Source organism: Ovis aries, chromosome 19, assembly GCF_016772045.2.
Source record: "Ovis aries strain OAR_USU_Benz2616 breed Rambouillet chromosome 19, ARS-UI_Ramb_v3.0, whole genome shotgun sequence".
Lineage (NCBI taxonomy): Eukaryota > Metazoa > Chordata > Mammalia > Artiodactyla > Bovidae > Ovis > Ovis aries.
The window spans coordinates 38,932,364-38,955,842 of NC_056072.1; the positions used below are offsets into that span (position 1 = coordinate 38,932,364).

Below are 23,479 nucleotides of genomic sequence, written 5' to 3' on the forward strand. Positions count from 1 at the left end.
TGTAAACAGAATGTGGATACCACAGAACACATCTGCAGAATGGCTGGCACATATAAAGGGTATAAAAGGGAATACAGAATTGAGAGCACACCTATATGATAAATCGCTCTACTTCTTACCATGTAAAAAGAAAGTATGAGCTTCTCTCTGACTTTTAGGTCCTTTTTATCCCCCAAGTGAAAAATGAGCTTTTTGGAATGGTTTTCATCAGGGTACTCAAAAATAAGAAGCTGGCTTAGGTAGTTTGCTCAGTCATCTCTAATTGTGCCATGTGATCCTGCAGCACGCACGCACACACACACAGAAACAAACACCACAGCCTTTCTCTCAAACAGTTCTTATACTCAAATAGTTCTGTTCTTCTACTTTTCAAAAGTCATTGCTATAGCGCCTGATTATACATAAAATGACAGAGAAATGCATTGTCAAACTTCAGGAAAAACTGGTACAATTGACTCTTGAACAGCATGGGTTTGAATGGCACAGGTCCACTAATACAGGGATTTTTTTCTGGTAGTAAATATGACAGTTCTACTCAGAGATTGGTTGAATCCACAGATATGGAACTGAGGGTAAGGAGGAACTATGGGTACAAGGGCTAAGTATAAACGTATATGTGAATTTTTAACTGCATAGGAGTCAGTGCCTGTAAAGCCCCACATTGTTCAAGAATTAACAAAATATTTAAAATGTTAAAGCAAAACAGAACTCTGACAAGGAAATGCTACCAATGTAACAAAGTTCCTAAGAAAGGAGTATAAATATTCTTTATCCTTCAGATTTTCTTCCTTCAAAATATGGTCCTGTAAAAGAAAAGAAAGCATCATTATTTGGCTTTCATACAACTAAAGTCATTTGATAGAAAGGATGAAATGACTGGGTCCTTGTTGCTGCCTTTCTCTAGAAAGGTGAGCTTCCATCTCTGCAAGAAGAGAAAAGGAGCTGCATCTCCATGTCCATTAGACCAGATAGTGGTCGTGATTTGAATCTCCAGGCTTTGGTGGAAAATGTCATCCCGTAGCTTCTCACCACAGCTGAAGTCAGTCAACCTCTTGAGGGCAAGCCTGGCTGGAGCCCATGGCCCTCTCAGGGGTTTCCATCAGGACACATCATAGGGCTGCCACCCACAGCTGGGCAGGTTGTTCAGAACCCTTCCAGTGGCCCTGGAGTATGAGCTTCTGGTCCATGCAGATGGACCTCATTCTACCAGCTTTTGAGAATTGGTTTGTTGCTAGTCATGTCATCCTGACCTATGTGGAAGAAAACTTAGAAAGCATCTAATCTAAAGCTTGCAGAAAGCCCTCTGCGACTCTTTCGCTGACAGATCATCTCCAGTCTCACTTCCCAGCACGAGGAATCCACGCTTCACAGTTGCCCCTTTCAGGTCAGGGTGATTCTGAATTGTAGAACTGAACACTGCTTCCTGATACGTGCACACTCGAAAAACTGGGTTTCTCCTTTCTCAAAATGCACTCTCTCTCTCTCTCTGCCTGAGATAGACATGTGAGAAGTATTAAAATAATGTCTTTTCCCAGATTACTAAAGATGTCAATATCTTAATAAAATGTCAAACCAAAGATACCATAGCAATATGCAGGTGTCCTAGTATGAAATAGACAAATCTTAGACTAAGAGGCAGAACTCTTCAACTCTGCTAATAACTTGCTAAGTGGCCTTGGGCAAATCCAATGACCTCGATCCTCAGTGTCCTCCTTTGTAAAACAAACTTTGAATATCCAAGACATTCTAGAAAATCTGATTTTCCATATTCATTCCATATACACATTTAATCAGCAGTGCCTCCCTAACCCCTCAGACAGGACCTAGGGCAGGTGTTCAGTAACCATGTATTGATTAGCTGATATTTATTCGGAAACCCTTACAGGCTGAAAACTGTTTTAAGAGTACCGCAGGAGAACTATGGGGAAAATAAATTGAAAAGAAGAGATACATTCCCCTGAATGGACGTTTCAGGCTGGTTGAGTCTGAGCAACATGCACACACAAAAAAAGGCTTTTGTGGGGAAGGCTGGTAGTGATAGTAAACAAAAAGTTGAGAAACACCCCCTCTAAACTCTAGAAAGATACCAAAGAGTGCCCCATGGACCAAAGTAGGGATTAGACCTAAGGGTACACCAGGAGAGAAGTTTCAGTGTTCAGAGCACACAGAGAAGACAAGATGTACTATGTATATAGTATGTCTTGCTGTGTGTATCCATGCAGCAAAGGGTTCATACAATGGAAGGCTTTCTGTGTCTTAAATCTAACCCCATCCAGAAATCTAAAGCAGAAGACTTTGAGAGAAGACCCAATGATACCCTCTCTGCCCAGGAAATAAGTATGCTAGTCACTCAGTTGTGTCCAACTCTTTGTGACCCCATGGGCTCTAACCCACCAGGCTCCTCTGTCCATGGAATTCCCCAGGCAAGAATACTGGAGTGTGTTGCCATGCCCTTTTCCAGGGGATCTTCTTGACCCAGGAATCGAACCCAGGCCTCCTGCATTGCAGACAGATTCTTTCCTAAGCCACCAGGAAAGCCCCAAAATTAATCCTAGAAGTCAGGAATGACTCTATCATCCATAGAAATGATGAGATGTTCACACATTTGTAATTTTCATCCTTTTGTGAGAGATAGCAACTAAGAGTATTTTAATCTAGTGCTCCAGGGATGAGTCCTTTGACATGAATGGGAGCTACCCTGAAGAAGGTCCCCAAACTCACTCAGCAGTCCCCAAAATGAATGAGTCTTAATTTTTAACATGTATATGTTGTTACAATAGCAAATTTTAACATGTATCTGTTGTTATGATTGCAGTCTACACTTCTTACACTATCCAGAGATACCCAATTATGATTTTTACAGAGAAGTATGCTGGACTTGTTTCTATGCAGTTGCTAAACAACCCTCTAAAGTAATAATTTGTTATATCCATCAGCCACTGCAGGAGCCTGTAGACCTGAGTGCTATAGGAAAATTCCCCCTTTAACATATATATGAGTCACATATAATGCTTGAAATTGACTCTTAGATGATTAATATCCAAATGAATTATCAATAACATTAGTAATACACTATGTTATTTTGCTAAAATCAGAAATGTCAAGCATGTTTCTTCAGCCTTTTAAAACTAGATCACAAGGATATGTCACAGAATGAGAATGTTTCTAGGAGTCCATCACAGCAGTCTGGCCAAATGTCATATTTTGCCAATACAATATGTTTTGATTATCTAAGTATTTAAAAATTTTTCATGTTTAAAACAAAGCTCACTTCTAATTTGTGTGCCCACCCTCCACTAATACGTTTAAATTGCGTTGCTGTTGCATATATTTGTATGTTATTCATTCCTAGCTATTTTTAATTTGCTCAGAATTGACATTTTAACTTTCCAGGCTGCCATCTCAAAAGATCTTCTAATTCCTTGATCAATATTCAGTGTGTGTATCATTTAATGATCACATTTGCTTATATAGGCTTACACATGTCTCAGTGGAAATCGCCAACGGTTTTATTGCATAGCAGTGTTTAAGAATGAGAACCACCAGGGACTGAATTCAAAGGCAGATTCCCCAGTTAAACAGAGAAACATGGAGGTCAAAGTTCCGTTTTCCTTCTACTTAATAGCTTTAGCTAAGCTCTTGATCATTCCCACGAGAGCACCCCTTCGTCCCAAGCAGAGAAGTGTAATTGTCTTTCCCCAAATGTCAAGTGTTAAGGACAAACCTTTGAGACACCTGTTTCCCTTAAGGAAGAGAATGCCAGGCTGGCAATTTTGCATCCTAGGTTCCTCCGTCTACCATCCAGGGCTCTATTCCCATTATGAAAGGCCAGCTCATTTCTAGAGGGAGACAGATGTCCAGATTATCTCAGGGGTCCAAAATTTCAAACCTATCAGGAGACTTGCCCCCCTCAGCAAGCCCAGAGGCAGCTCCGGCCCTTGCAAGAGCTGTGTTAGTCAAATACAGCTTGCCCGGGGCAGAGCTGCTTTGGCAAAACTTGCTCTTCTTCTGCAAGATCCAAAAAGAAAACCTCAACTTCTTTGCCAAAATGCTGTCAACTCCACTTAAACAGGAAGGCTCCTCTCAGATGCAGAGTTAGGCTGGGCTCCACTGTGCCAGTGACTTTGGCTGGATGGAACACCCTTGAAATGCCACTACAGAATCGCACGATGCCAGCTGGTTGAGCAGTATATGACACAGTCCCTCCAAAGAGATGTGGTTGATTCGCTTTGGAGTTTTCGTTTTGTTTTACTTCCTTTCTTTACTCATAAAGCCATCCATCTCTCTTTCATTACCTCAGTTGATCAATCTTTGCTTAAAAAGAAAACCTGATACAAGGTCACAATTTTTAACTGTTTATTACTTTTTAACTTAAATTTTGACTTTCTACAGAAAATATAAAACTTGATTAATATTCAAGTGACAGTCAAACAAATCAAGAAACAGAATATCCCCAGCCCCTTACAAGGCCCCGTCATCCTTTCCTCCAGTCTCTATCTCACTTTCAGAAGTAATTACTTATAACAGAAGACCACATTTTAAATCCTCTTGTGGTCAAAGAATTTACTGTAAGAGCTGAATTTGGGATTTTTTTTCCCTTTTTGAGTGTAAGCATTTCTTCACATTAATTAGACTTAGTTTGGGAGGGGAGGTCTCCATTCTCTTTAAGTGTTCTATAAAATTATACAAACCTAATCATTCCTGTTGACACAATTCCTTTATCTTTGCCATCAACCCTGATGCCCCATTGCACATACACTGTCTTCAGAAGTAGGGGTTGGAAAGAATTCAGGTTTTGTCCACTATCATTATGTATGGGTTCAAGTGGGTGAATTTCCTGCTCCAACTTATGTCTACTCTCTGACTTAAGAAATGTGCCTCCATCAAAAATAACTCATAAACAAGAGTGAAAAAATCCAAGTGTGTTCTACCCTTTCCATCAGTCCCAGCTACTTCACTACAGCCCTTGCCACAGCAATGCCAAGAATCCCATCAACTTAAAGTTTTTTGTCTGAGACAGGTCCAGACCCTCACAAGCAGTGGCTCTGGAAACGGAAAGCCCCTCACACAGGCATTGAAATAACATGTGTAACATCATTGTATATAGGTGTCCATGAGTGTCCACACTTTTCAGTCTCTCTGTGGTTAATTTTTTTCCCATTAATTTTTATCATTTCTCTCTGAACAACTGAGCCACACCACAGCTCCCATCCGTAAGCTGCTTTCTGAAATGTGTCGCTTAAGTTTTCACTGTTGTCTTTCTGTGGACTTAGCCGGTTTATTTACAACTGTCGCGTGCTTCTGCCACATCTGCATTGTCACTGTGATGGTATTTTTTCTTTCTGTCTGTTTCTTCCACAGGAGTTTAACCAGTAATCTACCCAATGTGAACCTACCCAATGTGAACCTTCCCAAAGTACCAAATCTACCAGTTAACATCCCTCTAGGCATCCCACAAATGCCTACTTTTTCGGCACCGTCATGGATGGCTGCTATATATGATGCTGAGTGTGTATTCAGTTCACATTAGATCTCATTTAATTTAAGTGATCTTGGCATGGATATGTATTGTTTATTTCTATACATCCTATATAACAGAGATGGAGATGGATAATTAGACATATTTTGCTGATCATACAGAGACAATATTGTTTATTTCTGGCATGCAGCGTGTTTGTAAGACGTTGGCTATATATACCGCACTAACAATTTGTCTTAACGCCCACTGAATGTTTGAGAACTGTGTTTCACTTCCTGAATTCCTTTGCAAAAGGCTTCTTCCCATGTTTTGCTTTTTTGTTGTTGTTTTTTTTCCTAATCCAGGTGACATGACTTTAGAAATTAATCACCCAAAAATAGTCCAGGAAACCTCTTTGCTGGGCTGGCCAGTCATTTCTGGCTTGATCCAAATCAGAGAGAAAAGCACACCTATCTAGAAGCTGGTTTGGTTTTTTTTGTTTGTTTTTAATAAAAAATTCCTAGATAATGTTTAAACCATAAAGCATATTTCTGGTGTCAGCAAATGGCCGAATACAGTAACAGTATGTTCTGGGCTAAACAAAAATTTCTGAATGGATCAAGCCTTAGTAATGCAAATGTTATGTAAAGTACATTCCAAGGTCATAATACAATTTGGAGCATTGAGATCTAGGTAGCAAGAAGAGCTCTGAATCTGAGAACTCAGTGCCATTAAATTGGGGATGGGCATATCATCTGTGGTTTCAGTGTAGCGAGGGCCTTTCTCTGTATTCATCCAAATGCCAGCAATTTACGGGCTTTTTCCATGGAGGTGAGGTTACCCCTTTAAAGCCAGCAGTTTGAAGGGTGGAGGTTGAGAAGTCATTTCTTCTAGCCTAGGAAATGAATCTTCTCTCCCTCTTTCCTAAGCAAGAAGAAGATCCAGCACCCCAAAATCCTCCCTCAGGAAAATTAAATTAGAACCACATGCATGATTTAATAAGTGAAAGAAGGTTTAGTGATCCTGCACCCTCCTTTGATCCTTGTCTTAGACCACAGCTAATTATAGGCCAGATCAGCTTTTTCTTGAAATAATAAATTGGCATATTTTCAAAGGGAAGTGTTATTATCAAAGGAATAAAAAATGATCTGAAACTGGCAGTGATGTTTTGAAATCTCAGAATCGCATTCATCAAGATGGCCCTCCATGTTTTTATTTCTGCAGTAATCCAGGTAGAGAACAGAACTTTGGAATGATTGCTCTACTTGGCTTCTCCAAAGCCACCTAACATTTTTTAAAAACTCGTATATTTGCTCACAAGTTCACAAAGAAATCATCTGGTCAATGTGTCTGATTTTCTTTTGAAGACAAATTAAAACCTCCAAAATTTGTATACGGGAGGAAAAAGAAAAACTTTAAAAAAAACCCATAAATCATATTCATGCTAAGATGACTATATGAAAAGTTAGATTAGGTAGTATCTGTTAAAAATTTAAAAATAAATATCTGAAAGCTTCCCTTACCTCTTTCTGTGCATGCTCTGTGACATGTTTTTGAAAAGATATGAATCAAGACATTGTAATAAAGCAGATAATGGTCTCCGTTCAATTAATTAAGGCATGAGTGGGAACACATTTTGGTAACTGCTCAGCAATCAAAATAATCTTGGTGCTATTGCCTTAACATTAACAGTTTATCTTAAAAATAAAAAGAAAATATTCTTTTCCTCATGTCAAAACTTAATAATAAGCTCTTCAAAGAAAAAAGAAAAAAACCCTAGAAGAATTTTTTGAAACTCTGAAACCAGATGGGTGTCAAAATGTTGTTGTAATAAATACCAATTATTGCATTCATATGTACTTAATGATTTAAAACATACAACCATGCAGTTCCAAAACGGGGTTTAGACTAGACAAAGTTGGGGTTTCTTTTTCCCAAGCCTAGGACAGGATAGGGGGAAGGCCAAACTTTGATGATGCATTCCCCCACTTTTGAACAGTGCCTGCCACAGTATCTTGAAAGAAGATGTAGATTCTCAGTCACCTACCAGGAAATGCCTGATTCTATATCTTTTCATGATTTCAGTTTCCTCCTTTGCCACCTTTCATTTTAAGGACGTGTTTCCATGTTACCTGCTCCTCCGTGTCAGATACATCTACGTACTGACCTCAGACTGGTCTGTCCTTGAAAACGTGATCCTGTTGGTGCAGGCCGTGGGCTCCCTCCCGGCATGTTGGGAGTCTGCCCCCCGACCCCGCCCCCCCCCCCGCAGTAGCTGTGTATGCACTTATGCACTAGCTATCTTTCTCTCTCTGAAGCATTAATTCAATGCAGCTGGCATCTGTCACAATAGAAACACCCACTCTCATCTGTTTCTATAGACGATGTCAGAACAAGTGGTAATGCATGGTATGTTGGACATTTTATAAATTGCCGTGTTAGCATTAGTGGTATGCGAGGAAGGGGGTGGGGGGTGGCCACCCCTTAGAGCTCCCAATGGAATTGTTTTAAAAGAGGAAGCCAGCCAGAGAAGGTTGAGAGGGTGGGAGGTGGAGCAGTTCCCGTACACAGGCTTTCCGTCGCTGCCCCAGGTAGATGTTTCTTAAACGCCATTGTACAGAAAGGAATCGAGACCAGTTTCTCCATCTGTACAGAGGGCTGGGTAAGATGGTGCAACAGTACAGGAGCTCGGGTTTTGTGCCCTAAAGCTTTGCAAATATTCCTTGTCCACTCACCTCCCCCCAACAACCCACCCTGTCCTGGGGCTGTCATGCAATGGGCTGGTCTATGAAAATTGGAATAATAACCAAACTGAGCAAGAATCTCGGATTCAAGGCATCCAGGTGTACTCGGCTTGGTTTGAGTCACCCTAATTTCTTTCCAGCTCTTCAAGGGAGAAAGTGGGTCCTCGCTCACCACTTTGTTAGCACTGTCCTTTTACAACTAAAAGTCTTGTGCAGTCTCCAAGAGGCCTCCGCTCTGGAGGGGAGCTGGGGAAATGCATGAAACCCTGAATTCTAATAACTGCATGTTGCCATGTAGTTATTATCCGTTGAGACCTACTTCTCCCCCTGGTTCGTGGCCTTCATCTGAATCATCACATGTGTTAATGTGGTTATTAAAAGAAGGCTGATTTTTACCATACATTGTTCGAGTGATGGGGCAACACGTCCTCAGACTTCTCACTGGTCTGGAATAATTGGCCGAACAAAGCCTGCTAAGTCATGTATGGTAAAACTCTAATCTGCCAGTGGAGATTGCCCCCACCTCCACCGCCAACACTCGTCGTTTTGTATGTGGAAGCCACTGTTTGCCTTAAGCCTTCTAGTCCCCCCGCCCCTTGTTCTGTGTCAGCTTTTGCAGAACCCTTGGCCAGTGGGTGAGTCTTATTTTCTCATTTTTATCCTGCCAGTAATGGATCAGGCACTTCAGAAGATCTATTCTGGAAACTCGATGCCCTGCAGACCTTCATTCGGGACTTGCACTGGCCCGAAGAAGAGTTTGGAAAGCACCTGGAACAACGGCTGAAGCTGATGGCAAGTGACATGATCGAATCTTGTGTCAAAAGGTGAGCACAGGTGGCTGGACAGGTTCTGCACACCTTCCCTGCTGTGCACTGACTCAGGAAGGGCTGGGTGGCTGCTCTGAGTCAGCCGTCATTTGGAGTGTCTGGGAGGTGACTGCTTGTCATAGTCAGCTGGAGTGGTGACCACACTACAGCTTCTGTTCACCTTACCACATCTTGCCAAACCCAACAAAAGGGGGCACAAATTAAGGCTGCCCATGTTTTCATTCAGCTCTGTGAGGAAAGGGTTCTTCTTGTCTCTATATCCTTAATACCCATAAGTGTCTGGCACAAAATGTTTAGTTCATATGTATTTGTTAAATGTATGAGTGTATGTATGGGTGGGTAGCTGGCTGGAAAGAAAGAGGAGAACCTACTAATCCACTATTTTAAGCACAGGGAGCAGGCATCTCTTGACTCTCCAGTGATGTGGATAAGACCTCCACAGCACCGTTCGTTTTGTGAGCACATACCACATGCTGACCATGAGTTATCTTGCCCAAAATCTGACTAGATAGCAACAAAGGGGCATGAGACATTAATTGTGCATTCTGGTTTCCTACACATTGCCCATTTTGTCACCATGGCATGTGGGATTGAGGTGGGGATGCTGCATTTGTGCTTTCCAGGTAGACTTTCCAGAGAAATAAGAAAATGAGGACCAGAAACAAAAACTGTTTGGGCTCCTCCTGTCTGCCAGGCCGAGTGCTGAGTTCTTGGCACGCCAAGAAGGGTGGGAGATCACATCCCTTCCCTCATGGAGTGTCTATATCTGAATATCAGAGAGAGAGAGGAGATTTGTCTGGTTTGACATCATTATCATCACCCTGTCTATCTCCAGACACACATCCAAGTTCCTTTTCCAGTCCATAACTGTTTCATTATCTTTCCTCGCTCACAAAAACCCCCAGTCTCCCAGACACCACAGACTCCTCTGGATCTCCAGATGTTCTGTAGTTGAGTTGATGGATCAGTTGTGTGTGATGGGGGCTGGGTTTGGCTGAGAGTGATCTGAATCTGGTATCTTGTATCTTGCAAGAAGAGACGAGAAGGAATAGCATCAGAACTGGAGGCCGAAAAGGCAAAAGAACAGCACAGTCCCAGGTTGGGGAGCATCACAGCATGAATTGGGAAAGGGGCTGTGTGCACCAAGGACTCTGGGCAGGTGTCTGTCTGATGGCACTTCTAAAAGCTTAAAGTCCTAGGGACTCAGGTTTTGTGTTTTACTCTTTTCTTCCCAATCCTAGAACCAAAGACAAGCCTATTTCTCAAACCAGTGGTCAAAATCTTTCCTTAGGGTTTTGATTTCCCCCACTTCCTACATGGTCACTTTTAGGAAAAGCAAGTCTTTCCCTAAAGCCATAACACCCACCAAAAAATCCTTGCAGGGCAGTCTCCCTGTGCTGAAAAGTTCTCCTTTGATCTACAACTAGATGCACAGTTCTAGCTACACATTGGCTACAGTGCACTAGAAGGAAGCCTTACTAGCTTCTGGTCTCTGCACACAATTGTACACAAAGAGTTGTTTGCCCTTCTCTGAGAAGCCAGACTTCTGAGTATGGAGTAAGAAATAGGGAGATGTTGTAAGGAAAAGGGAAGACACAGGGATGTAAAAGGTAGGTAGTGACTCTGTTTCCTCCCTCACCACATGGCTTGGCTAGCGGGATCTTAGTTCCCCAACCAGGGATTGAACCTGCCACACCCTCTGCTGTGAAAGTTCGGAGTCCTAACCACTGGACTGCCAGGGAATTCCCCTTATCACACGTCTTTATGGTTCATCCACCACCAAGACTGTGGGCTACTGAAAAGCAGGAAGTGTATCTTGTTCATTATGAGCTCCTAACCTTCCTCAGGTCCCCTCCTCATGCCTGACATATAGCAGCTGTTAGGTAACCTTTTGTGAACAGAAGTTGGTCAGCTTCACATGTACACATAAATTTCCCGATGTCCCTTTCAATTGAGGCCCCAACAAAAGCAGATCAGAGCAAGCATAGTGGCAAATACCATCCCCAGACCCCCAGATTCAGCAGTTAAAAATTGAAGAAGTCCTTGGATGTTGTAAGACATAGAATGTACATGAGTAGAGCCTAGAACGTTAGCTTTCCTCTTTGGGAAAGAATAAAAGGGTCTTGTTCTAGAAGGACAAGAACATTACTACATAGGTGTAAATGTGCAGTGCCTGAAAGTCAATCAGGCATTCATTTCAGAGTTTCTCAGCAGTCGAAATCATACATTTGACGGAGCTTCTTGTCTCCTTTATGTGAGATCCACACAAAATAAGGCACCCTAACCACCCTCTGAGAGGCAGTGTAGTAACTGACCTTGGCTTTTCCATCCCATGGAGCCCTCTCAGTCATATTAATTTTGCATTCAGCTTCCTTTTTTCACAGCCACACACTCCAAGGGCTATGAACAGCTCTCCTGTGAAAACAGAAGATGATTACTTCATTGTAAGGGAGTGATTTAGCATTTCCATTTCTCAAATTGGGGCCGGAACTGGCACACAAACCTCAGAAGATCAGTGCAGGGACCTGTCCAAGTCAGTCCGCATCAGGCCCCCTTTTCACAAAACCAGAAAGCAATGTATTTTCAACGTAGCTTAAAATGATCATCATGAGTAGAAAGCTTCTTCAGTGCACCGAGTCTTTGGGAGCCAAGATACATTTATCTTTAACATGATCATATAATATATAGGAGTGTTTTAAGGGTTTTTTTTTTCCTTTTAGTTCTTTTTTTTTTTTTTCTTAAGAACTGGGCTTCCAACCTTAGAAATTATACTTGGCTTCCCTGCATGCACCCAGGGTGTGTTAGCAAGCTGGCATCCTTTCCTGAGCTAACTAGCTGTGTGGTCCTCCCTATGCACTGTTAGAAAACTGCTACAAATACCTCTTAAAGTAGTGCTCTCCTGGTGGCTGCGTGATCTCCAGAACCTGACCGTGAACAATGCTCAAAAGATGCACCAGACAGAAGGAGCATTATTAAAGCCACTTACTAACCAGGTGCTTTTTTTTTTAAGAGACATGTCATGACATTGACCCACTTCTCTGAAACCTCTTAAAATCTTAACTGGCCCCCTTTACAATGCTGATACCAAGGATTACATCTCCGCCCTGTATTACCACCTGCTCATGTCAGACTAGGTTTTTCCTGTGAGCAGTTAGCACATTGATGGGATCATAATTTGACCTATGTCAAAATCAAGTCACTTTAAGTTTCCACCGCTGTATACTTCTTAAAATGGTAAGTATATTATGATGCTTTTACTTGTAAAAATAATATCATCTTATTGCAAAGCAATACTTTAACATTGTAAAACCCCAGAAACAGCCAAAAAAAAAAAAAACATAGTAGAAGCACTCTCCAGGACCACTCCTCCTAATTTCAGTCTCCTCCCCAAAGGTAACCATCCTATATTTTTAGTCTTTAGAGCAATATAATGAACTTGTTGAATTTTTATGTCTCTCTCTTTCACAACCAGAAAGGGGGAAAAAATAATGTCATTTAAGATATTTCCCACCATGAGATTTTTTAACATTAGAAACTGCTTTAGGGGGTGGGGGTTGTTGTTTTTTAATGAAGTATTTCAATGTAGTCAGGTGCAAATGTGAGTGAACTTATATATGCTATAATGCTGTAATTGAGTTTTTGTTCATTCATTCATTCTTCTGCAATTAGGGTTCTCCATAGCATGTAAACTATAGACAGAAATACGCTGAGCTACAGGTGTTCCATGTGCTGTGGAGAAAGGAAGGGTTTACGTGGCTGTCTCTGTGAATAGGCTTCCTTAGCTGGGAAAGTCATTTTTAAAAGAACACATGTGAAGTCATTGTCGATTGAAACTGATTACAGCCTTCAATTTTCTTTTTCACTGACCTCTCAGAAAATGTCTCCTCCACCTGCTGCCATCTGAATGCTGAATCGGTCTTTTCCTACTTTGTTTTAATAGAACCAGGATTGCATTTGAAGTTAAGCTGCAAAAAACCAGTCGATCAACAGATTTCCGAGTCCCACAGTCAATATGCACCATGTTTAATGTTATGGTTGATGCCAAAGCTCAATCAACAAAACTTTGCAGCATGGAAATGGGCCAAGAGGTAAAAAAAAAAAAAAAAAAGATACAGATTTCATCCCCTCCTCCATTGATCATGTAGAAGAAAACTTCATAAATTCCTTCCATCTACTCTAGCCTGCTAGTTTCAGAAATACACTCTAACGTGGATCAAGCCACAGATGAATGTTTGCTGTCTGTTCATTAAGTAAATTTCTAAGGCATGTGCTGATGACTATGCCAGTCACTTGGAAGTGATTCTCGTCTGGGCTTGGGGTGACCATAAAGTTCCTTTCAGTCAGATCAAGCTTGATGACCTTATTTGTTGGGCTGGCATCTCCAGCAGGTGTGTTTGACAGAATGCAAGTCATTTTCACATGGGAAATACATTTCATTACCTGAGCATCTGGGCAGCAGGAGAGAGCTCTTCTTAGCATCACACAGCCTCAAGGATGTATAGCATTAGCTCACCCTGCCACCCAGTCCCCAGCCAGCAGGCTTTGAACTTCCAAGAAATCCCAGGCTTTTCATTTCCCTTAGACTGAGTGGATTGTGAATCTTCCCTGACCAAAAGTTTAGTCCTTTGCTAAGTTTCAAATCCCAAAGTGGTATTTAAAATGTAAAGGAGAAAGAAACAGCAACTTGGGCTTGATTAAAGACTATCATGATCATTTTTCTCTGATGGCCTTAAGCCAGCTAGATATTCATATACCAATTTAGAATTAATTCAGAAACATTTCTGGCAACTCTCATGTTGTTGCCAATTGGCATAAATTGCTCCTAAATCAGATCTTTCGATACCAGCCTTATATGCTCAGAATTTTTACTAAATTATATTTGCTCCTTATTCGTTATTTATTTTCTCTTTCAGCACCTTCCATTTTTAAATGTGGGTTGGTGGTATTCTCTTCCTGGCAAGACTGTCTCTAACCTTCTTTCCCCTCCAAGTCAGCTTCCTCAGCCATCCCTGTTAGCTGCTGCTCCTGATGGATCTTCTTGTAGGGTACCTTGCCCCAGGGGGCTGTGTTCTGAGCACTACGCTCAAATGCGAGGTGCCAGTGGTTCTCTTTGCTGGCTATATTCACTGCATGAGAACTATCTGGAGCAGTAGGTATCCAGTTTCAGTGCCTATCAGACTCATCCAGAGAGCTTTTTAAAACCCAGATTGTTGGGTCTCACCCCACTCGAGTTTCCAATAGGTCTCAGGTGTGGTCCAAGAATTTGTATTTTTGACAAATTTCCTAGTGATGCTGATGCTGCTGGCTGGTCTGGAGACCCCATTGTGAAAACCACTGGTCTGGAGGCTTAGTATCCAAAAAGAGTTATGGAGAACAGCTGAGGTGTGACAAGCCAGCCTCCTGAGAAAGGCTTAGGTTAGATGGGCATCCATACCCTGGTTCTTTTCCTAGGGCGGTGCTGCAAACTGGAGCTGATCAAGTCACTCAGCTTCTTCAAACCTCAGTCTCCTCATCTGTAAAAGGATAGTTTCATTAAGGCTGTTTTTAGCTGTCGATTCTTCAGACCTCACCAAGAAGGCCAGCATATGGAATGAATAAAATTGTTCTGGATGAAATGGAGGGGGCAGGAATTCAAGAAATAGGGGGCCCAGAGTCCAACCTACCATATTCCACTCCACCTCTGCGCTTCTTCACTGCCCACCAGCCACCTACCCACCAACACTTCTCTGGGGGACTCTGAACAATCTTATAGGCTTCACAGAGTCTACTTTAAAAACCTGTTCTTAGTGATATCTAAAGTTCATTAAAATACCTTTGAATTCAAACTCCAAAGTATCATCCCTTCTAAATGTTTCTCCCTTTGAGCTTTTTTATATTATGATATATAATTCACATACCATAAAATTCAGCCTTTTAAAGAGTACGATTCAGTCATTTTTAGTATATTCACAAAATTGTGCAGCCATCACCACAGTCAGTTGTAGGACATTTTCATCCCCCTGAAAAGAAACTCAGACCCATTAGTAGGAATTCCTCAACTCTCCCTTCCCAACACTAGATAACCACCCCTCTACTTATAGTCTCCAAGGATTTTCCTATTCTGAGCTTTTCATATCACTGGCATCTCATGTGTAACCCTTGAAAATCTGGTTTCTTTCACATAGCAAAGTGTCTTCAAGATTCACCCATTGTTATTGCATGTATTCGTATTTCCTTTTTATAGCTGAATAATATTCTGTTACGTGAATATACCACACTTCGTTTATCACTTCGTCAGTTGATAGACATTTGAGTTGCTTCTATTTTTTAGCTACTACGAGTAATGCTTCTGCAAAGATTCCTGTCCACATTTTCATGTGGACCTCTGTTTCACTTCTCTTGGATATATACCTAAGAGTGAAATTGCTGGGTCTTACGGTAACTCTGTGTTTACCTTGTAAGGAACAATGAAACTGTTGTGCAAAGTGGCTGCACCGTTTTACAGTCCTGTCAGCAATGTACGAGAAATCCTATTTCTCCATAACTTAGCCAATACTACTTCTTCTTAACCATCTTTTTTGGTATCACCATCCTAGTGTGGACGACACAGAATCTCATTATAGTTTTGATTTGTGGTGTTGGCCATCTTTTGATGAGCATACTGACCACTTGTATGTCTTCTTTAAAGAAGAGTCTATTCGCTCAAATCTCTTGCTCCTTTTCACAGTTGGGTTGTTATCTGTTGTTTGATTATGAGAGTTCTTTATATCTTTTGGATATCAGACCATTATCATATATATGATTTACAGGTATTTTCTTACCTGCTATGGGTTGGTTTTTATTTTTTTACTTTCTTGGTAACATTGTTTAAAATAGAAAAATGTTTAAATCCATTTTATCTGTTTCTCCTCATAGCTGCTTGGCATGTCCATTTTAACTGAGTTTTACAAGGATGGCACCATTCAGGGTAGGAAAGGGTGATGTCCCTAGGATTGGCTTTCCTTTACCCTTGGCAACTTTTACAGTCCCTCTTCAGTTTGACTCAGCTATGGCCTTGATCATAGAACTCCTGCCTACCTGGTCAGATGGCTGAACCATCTTTTCAAACAGAACTAGTCACTCTGATCTTTTCTTTCTGAACTGGAGTTGAGAGGGTAGTGGTAGTAGGGTGAAGGAGTGGAGGGAGGTGTTGTCAGGCAGCCTACTAAGAATCTAATGAAGTGGATGAAGCCATTTTCCAGGAGGAAAAAAAAAACATACTTTGATAAATTTCACTGTACTATTTCAGGGCCTTGTCAGGCCAGCCTGTAGACCCTGGTTGGAGATATAGGATGAGAAATAACCAGTTTGTTTTGCCACAGTTGACCGTCTCTTATTTTTACCACTAATCTGTTCCGTGCTAGAGTAGTATGACATTGGCTTAATCTCAAAGCCTTGGTTTTCTTGAATAAATTGTCCAAGGGCTTTAGTAACTAAATCATACGAATTCTACACATTAGCTACCAAACTACATGACGTTGAGCAAGTCACTTACGCTCATAATCTTGCTGTCATTTGTCAGATGAGAGAGAGAGTACGCAACACACAACATTTGAGAGGTATGTAGCTTGTCAGAATTGGGGATAAAGCTTCCTAATTTCTGTATGTAAGATTAGAAAGTTGTCTTGGATATTCCCAAATAGTAACATTTTCAAGGCTAAACAGCAGTGACTGCTTTTTTCTGGACATTATTCTATTTTATGTGGTAGAAAAAACTTCATGTATTTACCCCTAAATGAGTCAACATGCTTTATTTCCTTTTTTTTTTAATGAAAACAATAACTGACACTTATAAATGTTTCACAATTTCCCAGAACTACTGCACAGACAACTGAACTAAATGATCTTTATTAAGAGCACATCCAATACTGTATTCTAGTCTGTGATCCTTACCCTAGGCCTGTCACTTTCCCAAGCCATGCTAGAGTGACCTTCTATGCCATTTCTCCCTGATATAACTGTATCAGAGACACTTAAGTGAAAAATGAGGCCTCTTCTGATCTTAGAATGCCAAATGACTGAGAACAGTGAGAATGAAACCAGACATCCTTGTAAATATGTACTTCCTTCACACATCTGGCTCTGTAGCCATGACCTTGGCCAGAACTTTATTGGGAAGTCTCATGCAAGTGATCTCTCAATTTTTCTCACTTTGTAGAATGGTGATATTCATCTCCAAAGTAAAACAATTGTTAAAGTGAGATTGGCCAAGGGTGGCTGGAGACATCACAATACTGGGTGGAAAGAAGTCCAATGTTTTTATGTAGCTTTCATTTTGTGGGGCTTCCCTGGTGGCTCAGACACTAAAGAATCTGCCTGTAATGCAGGAGACCTGGGTTCGACTGGGTCAGGAAGATCCCCTGGAGAAGGGAATGGCAACCCACTCAAATATTCTGGCCTGGAAAATCCCATGGATGGAGTAACCTAGCAGGCTACAGTCAGTGGGCTCACAAAGAGTTAAACAAAACTGAGAGACTTCACTCTCTTTTCATTTTGTGAAAATTTTGATAGTAAACTCATATTATATATCTAGTGACTTATACCTGTTTCTATCTAGATTCCAACTCCCTTAAGGTATTTTGGACTAGATATCAACCAGGTGATACAGTGTTTTCCAATTTTAAGATCACTTCCTGAATTTCATCACTGGGATAAAGTCTCATTTAAAGGCAGCTGTTGAAACATTTGTTAACCATACTTTTCCATCTTAAATATTTATTTTTTCATTAAAATTTGTCAAGCCCCAATAGAGAGGAAATTGTGTATTAAATAGTTTCTCACTTGGTCTAGTGTGTTTTCGTCTCATTTCCAAGGTCAGATGGTCTTAACAGAAAGACAACGTACACACAATCTGTTCCATGACAAGGCAAAATGTGCAGCACAGGAAGTCAAGTGGAATAATTTTCACAAAGTGATTGTGAATTCGTTGCAACTTAGCTCATCAGAAGCAAAAGTAAACTCTCCAAACTTTCCATGCCAATGAAGATCAGTGGTTCCCTTGCTGTCATCACAACCTAGTGCCCTAGAATATACCTTAGAAATATTGTTATGATTATTGTGAAAGTGGCTCAGTCATCTCTGACTCTTTGTGACCCCATGGTCTATACAGTCCATAGAATTCTTCAGGCCAGAATACTGGAGTGGGTAGCTGTTCCCTTCTCCAGGGGATATTCACAACCCAGGGATCTAACCCAGGTCTCTCACATCGCAGGCAGGTTCTTTATCAGCTGAGCCAGCAGGGAAGCCCTTTGGGTCAAACCAACCTAAGAAAACCAACAGAGAGGACTGAAAAATGCCAAAGTAGGCAGGATCCCCTTTTGTACCATATTAGGTTACAGACTGGAATCAAGATTGCTGGGAAAGATATCAATAACCTCAGATATGCAGATGACACTACCCTTATGGCAGAAAACAAAGACGAACTAAAGAGCTTCTTGATGAAAGTGAAAGAGGAGAGTGAAACAGTTGGCTTAAAACTCAACATTCAGAAAACTAAGATCATGGCATCCGGTCCCACCACTTCATGGCAAATAGATGGGGAAACAATGGAAATATTGAGAGACTTAATTTTGAGGGGCTCCAAAATCACTGCAGATGGTGACTGAAGCCATGAAATTAAAAGATGCTTGCTGCTTGGAAGAAAAGCTGGGACCAACCTAGACAGCATATTAAAAAGCAGAGACATTACTTTGCCAACAAAGGTCCATCTAGTCAAAGCTATGGTTTTTCCAATGGTCATGTATGGATGTGAGAGTTGGACTATAAAGAAAGCTGAGCACTGAAGAATTGATGCTTTTGAACTGTGGTGTTGGAGAAGACTCTTGAGAGTCCTATGGACTGCAAGGAGATCCAACCAGGCCATCCTAAAGGAAATCAGTCCTGAATTCTCATTGGAAGGACTGATGCTGAAGCTGAAACTCGCAATACTTTGGCCACCTGATGCGAAGAACTGACTCATTTGAAAAGACCCTGATGCTGGGAAAGATTGAAGGCAGGAGGAGAAGGGGACAACAGAGGATGAGATGGTTGGATGGCATTACCGACTCAATGGACATGAGTTTGAGTAGGCTCTGGGAGTTGGTGATGGACAGGGAAGCCTGACGTGCTGCAGTCCATGGGGTCACAAAGAGTTGGACACGGCTGAGCGACTGAACTGAACTGACTGAGGTTACAGGCAGAATTGGATAGTTCCTTTGACTGCAAGAAATTTTGTGACAAGATAATCTAGTATTATCTAGTGTTGGTCACTCAGTCATATCCAGCTCTTTGCAATGCCATGGCCTGTAGCCCTCCAGACTCCTCTGTCCACTGGGATTCTCCAGGCAAGAATGCTGGAGTCAGTAGCCATTCCCTTCTCCAGGGGACCTTCCCCACCCAGGGATTGAAGCTGGGTCTCCTGCATGGCAGGCAGATTCTTTACCATCTGAGCCACCAAGGAAATACTATCTAGATAGGATGGTAATTAAAAGATTCCACAATAGTATTTATATGCCTTCATGGAGCTTTTCATCTGCAGGGAACAATTTGTCTCCTGAGAGAACAGAGTGAAGGCACATTCCTTGGTCACTATTTCTCCCGAAAAGCAAGTCAGTCAAATAAGTCTCAGAAGAATCCGGTGAAAGGAATTCATGGTTTTTGTAATTACTTGACTAGCAATGGGGGCTGCTTTGATACGTAACCCTTTGCTATGTGATTAACAGAGTAGATAACTACCCTGCCCTACAACCTTTCCCAAAGTAGGTTTTATTTAATTCAGATTATAGTTTACATATAAGAGCTTCCCTGGTGGTTCAGCAGTAAAGAATCCACCTGTCAGTACAGGAGACGCAGGTTTGATCCCTGGGTCAGGAAGATCCCCTGGAGGAGGAAATGGCAACCCACTGCAGTATTCTTGCCTGGACAATCCCATGGACACAGGAGCCTGACGGGCTATAGTCCGTAAGGACAGAAAGAGCCAGACATGAGCAGCTGAGCACAGCACAGCAGAGAGAAGGTATACACACATGTAAACATTGTAGTAATCAATTAGTAACTGTAGTAGTGATTCTGCCAGATAGCAGTTCTGGGTTTCTAAATTATGTTTCCAAGCATCGTTTCATGACTTTGTTTGGTCAACCTACTTTCACAAGAGGTTTAATTCTAGCCCCACTGAGGAGAGGAGGAAATAGACTGGCAGAGATGAACATGCTCAAGTTTTTCCTGTGGAAGTCAGAAGCAGAATAATCATGGCAGATGCCTTTTTTTATAAGTAGGAAAAAAAGGTGTAGAAGCGTGGAGATCCCAATATTCACCAAGAGAGAAAGGGAGTGACAGTGATTCTCCCTGGAGAATGCCTCAGGACTGTGTTCCGCATGGAAATATTGAAGGTAGGAAGAGGCTCCCATGTCTCCATAAACTTTAGCTTGGATACCTTAGAGAATGAAAAGGTTTGAGGTTCTCTCACTTCTGAAGCCAAAATAACATTGTTAATCTTCCAATCAAGAGCCTGAATCTCCCTTTTAAAAAAAGAATTATTTATTTATATTTGATTGCCCTGTGTCTTCGTTGCCATGCAGGGACTTTCTCTAGTTGCAGCAGGCGGAGGCTACTGTCTCTCTAGTTGCGATGAGCAGACTTCTCTTTGCAGTGGCTTCTCTTGTTACACAGCACAGGCTCTAGGTGTGCAGGCTGAGTAGTTGGAGCTCGCAGGCTCCACAGACATTTGGGATCCTTCTGGACCAGGGATCAAACCCTGGTCCCCTGCATTGGCAGGGAGATTCTTAACCACTGGAGCACCAGGAAAGCCCAAGCCTGAATCTTTCTTAGAGTGTGGAGAGTGATTGCTGTTGGCTTTGTCTGCCATTTCAGCCAAGTGTTTAAAGAGAGAGTTCCTGTTCTCAGTGATGTTCTTTGCTTGGTTAGAAGCCCCTCATTTAATATTTCACATTATATTATTTTGCCTGCAGCTAGCTTTCCTGAGTTAAACCTCATAATTAATTGAATAAAGGTGAATCATTTATAGTAATTCTAAAGAAAATCTAGCAGAGTGAGGCAGTCACATGGGGAGGGAAAGTAAGCATGTGATTCTGGATCTTATCTCAAGACCTAAAAATGAATTTGGAGTTTCGTCAATACTCCTGAAATTCTTTTGCTCTGACATCTTTCTTTGTGCATCTAACACAGAATCCTCCAAATAGTTTTTCCATTTACCTGAAGGTTTATGCCACTTTCATGAAGCTACCAGTAGAGCCAACATGGACCATTCATGTCCTTATTTTCCTCTAATCAACTAAAATGATAAAGCAATTATCCTTCAATAAATTTAAAAAAACTAAAATGAGATGACTGATGGTGATCGCTCCCTTGCTTTGTCTTCTCCTTTATGACCTTGAACAAATATTTGAATTGCAGCTATAGTTGACAAAATGGTTTCACATCTAGACCCTCAGTATGATCTTCAAAGTAGATTTTTGAGCTTGAGAGCAGGACTGGCAGGAAAGGACTTAGCTGTGGTTTTATCATCATATTAATAATGCTAAATGTCTTCATACAGAGTTTGCCTCATTCCCTACTAGTTTCCCTCCCTTATCATTGGTCCTGGGTGGTAGTAGTATTACCTGTTTGTTTTGCAGATGAGGAAACTGAGCCGTATTTTCTTAGACATCATGACTTACCAACTCTGCACTGGGACTTTATCTCAGTCTTCCAATTACAATCAGAATTCACCTATGACTTTAAGTGAATTTACCTAATTCACATCCCTTTGCTCCTAATTGCCAGTTATCAGAATATCAAACCACATTTCTATGGCTTATTTTTTATGTATGTTTTCATAACTTTTTGGATGCTTTGTTTAATTTTTATTTTTCTCATGTGTCCTTTTGTCCTAATTTTTATTTGCACTGTTTCTTTTCTTTTCTGTTCCTAATTAATCATCCTTCTGAAAGTTTGCTAAAGAGTGGGTAAGTGCATTTTCCTTTCCAAATAGCAATGTTTTGCATTGCTATTTTTTATTAAGGAAATATGGAATAATTCAAATGGATACTAAAATGATCTAATAAATGTCAAGGAGCTGGCATGCAGTATCTTCTGTTGAAATCGCTTTTCCTTTTTCCCTGGCATTTACAGCAGATTTTTGTTTGTGTGGGGATTTGTTTTTGCATTACTGTTTAAGTTTTAATTGACAGTGGCAGTACGATAAATTGAAAAGCTTAGCAGTCTCAGGAGAACCTATAAACCTGGGTCTGCTTCTCCACAAATGAAGAAACTGAGTAACTGCCACAGGAGTTCCTAGAGAGATGCTTTGCCTTTAGACTGAGTCAACCCCTGGAGATATAACTGGGCGGCTCTCAGGCGGTAACGCAAAGGATCTGATAACTTGAGAACAGTTTGTGCAAAATCAGTCAGTCTTGGTCACATTCCCTTTGGAGTTTGTGATTCCCAAAGTCACATCACCCAGCAGTTTCCTAAAAATAATTTTCATCCTCTATATTAAATCAGTGCAGTGTCTTGCTTTATAAGACCCAGATCAACACACTGCCAGACCATTTGTTAAGCCACCCCTGCATCCTATTTGTAAATGTGTGTGTCTACACATATCAAAGCCAGCAAAAGCTTTGGGTAAGGAACGATGTGTCTGGTCATTTTTTTTTTTTTTAAGAGCTTCTGATCTTTCTTCTTCAAAGACATGGAGTCAGAATCTTACAGCTGCTTCTGGGACTATGGAAATAAAATAGGTCTGCCGGCCACATTTTATTTATAAATTGTGTTGTCTAAAAATTACCGATGGATGCAGTGCCAGCACCTCCCAAACATGCTAATGTTTGTCTTTCTGTGTTCTTTAGCATCAATACCATTCAAAAATAGACGAACTAATTGAAGAAACTGTCAAAGAAATGATAACACTCTTGGTTGCAAAGGTAACCTTCAGCTTCAGGTGAAATGTTTCATTGTGAATATTGCTTTGTTATGTCTGCGTTTCCATTAAAATGTAACACGTTAAAAAGTTGCGCTGGGTGCTTGTATTTCTCAGGAAACAAGATAGTATGTCCCCCCGCTGCAGCTCTGAAGGATTTTCTGATGATTGTGAGCCCGGTGAAGATGAATTGATCAAGTGGCATATGTTACCCTAATAAAAATTTGTCCCCCAATGTTGCAGTAGGTTATGCAGGAAATATTTGTTTTGTTTTTCAGCCCTGACAAAGTTAGCTTTTTAAAAACAGAAAGTTAAATGGTAATAAGGAATTCTGCCATCATGAAAACCCCCTTTCCCCTCGTTTCACATGCAGTGAGAGTCATAATAAAACATAAAAGTCAGATAAAGCTATTTCAGTCACCCTCATGAATTATAGAATTTTAACTAAGTAATGCTGAATGGGAAGACATTTATATTTGCCAGTACTAAACTTCTGTTTCCCCAAAATTACTGATAAAATACAAATAAAAATAGATTG

At 41.0% G+C, this 23,479-nt stretch overlaps 1 protein-coding gene across 23 annotated transcripts in view; it reads left to right on the plus strand.

Annotated features, from left to right (window-relative positions):
- Positions 1-23,479, plus strand: part of CADPS (calcium dependent secretion activator) — a 478,855-nt gene that overhangs the window by 387,888 nt on the left and 67,488 nt on the right. For 16 of the 23 annotated variants that reach the window (XM_060402261.1, XM_060402259.1, XM_042236627.2 and 13 more), the window contains 4 exons: positions 5,362-5,508; positions 8,871-9,026; positions 12,970-13,117; positions 22,871-22,945. In XM_060402261.1, the coding sequence (XP_060258244.1) occupies positions 5,362-5,508; positions 8,871-9,026; positions 12,970-13,117; positions 22,871-22,945 (526 nt within the window). The remainder of the gene's footprint in view (positions 1-5,361; positions 5,509-8,870; positions 9,027-12,969; positions 13,118-22,870; positions 22,946-23,479) is intronic. The other 7 variants (XM_060402264.1, XM_042236639.2, XM_027958222.3 and 4 more) reach the window with 1 other exon arrangement.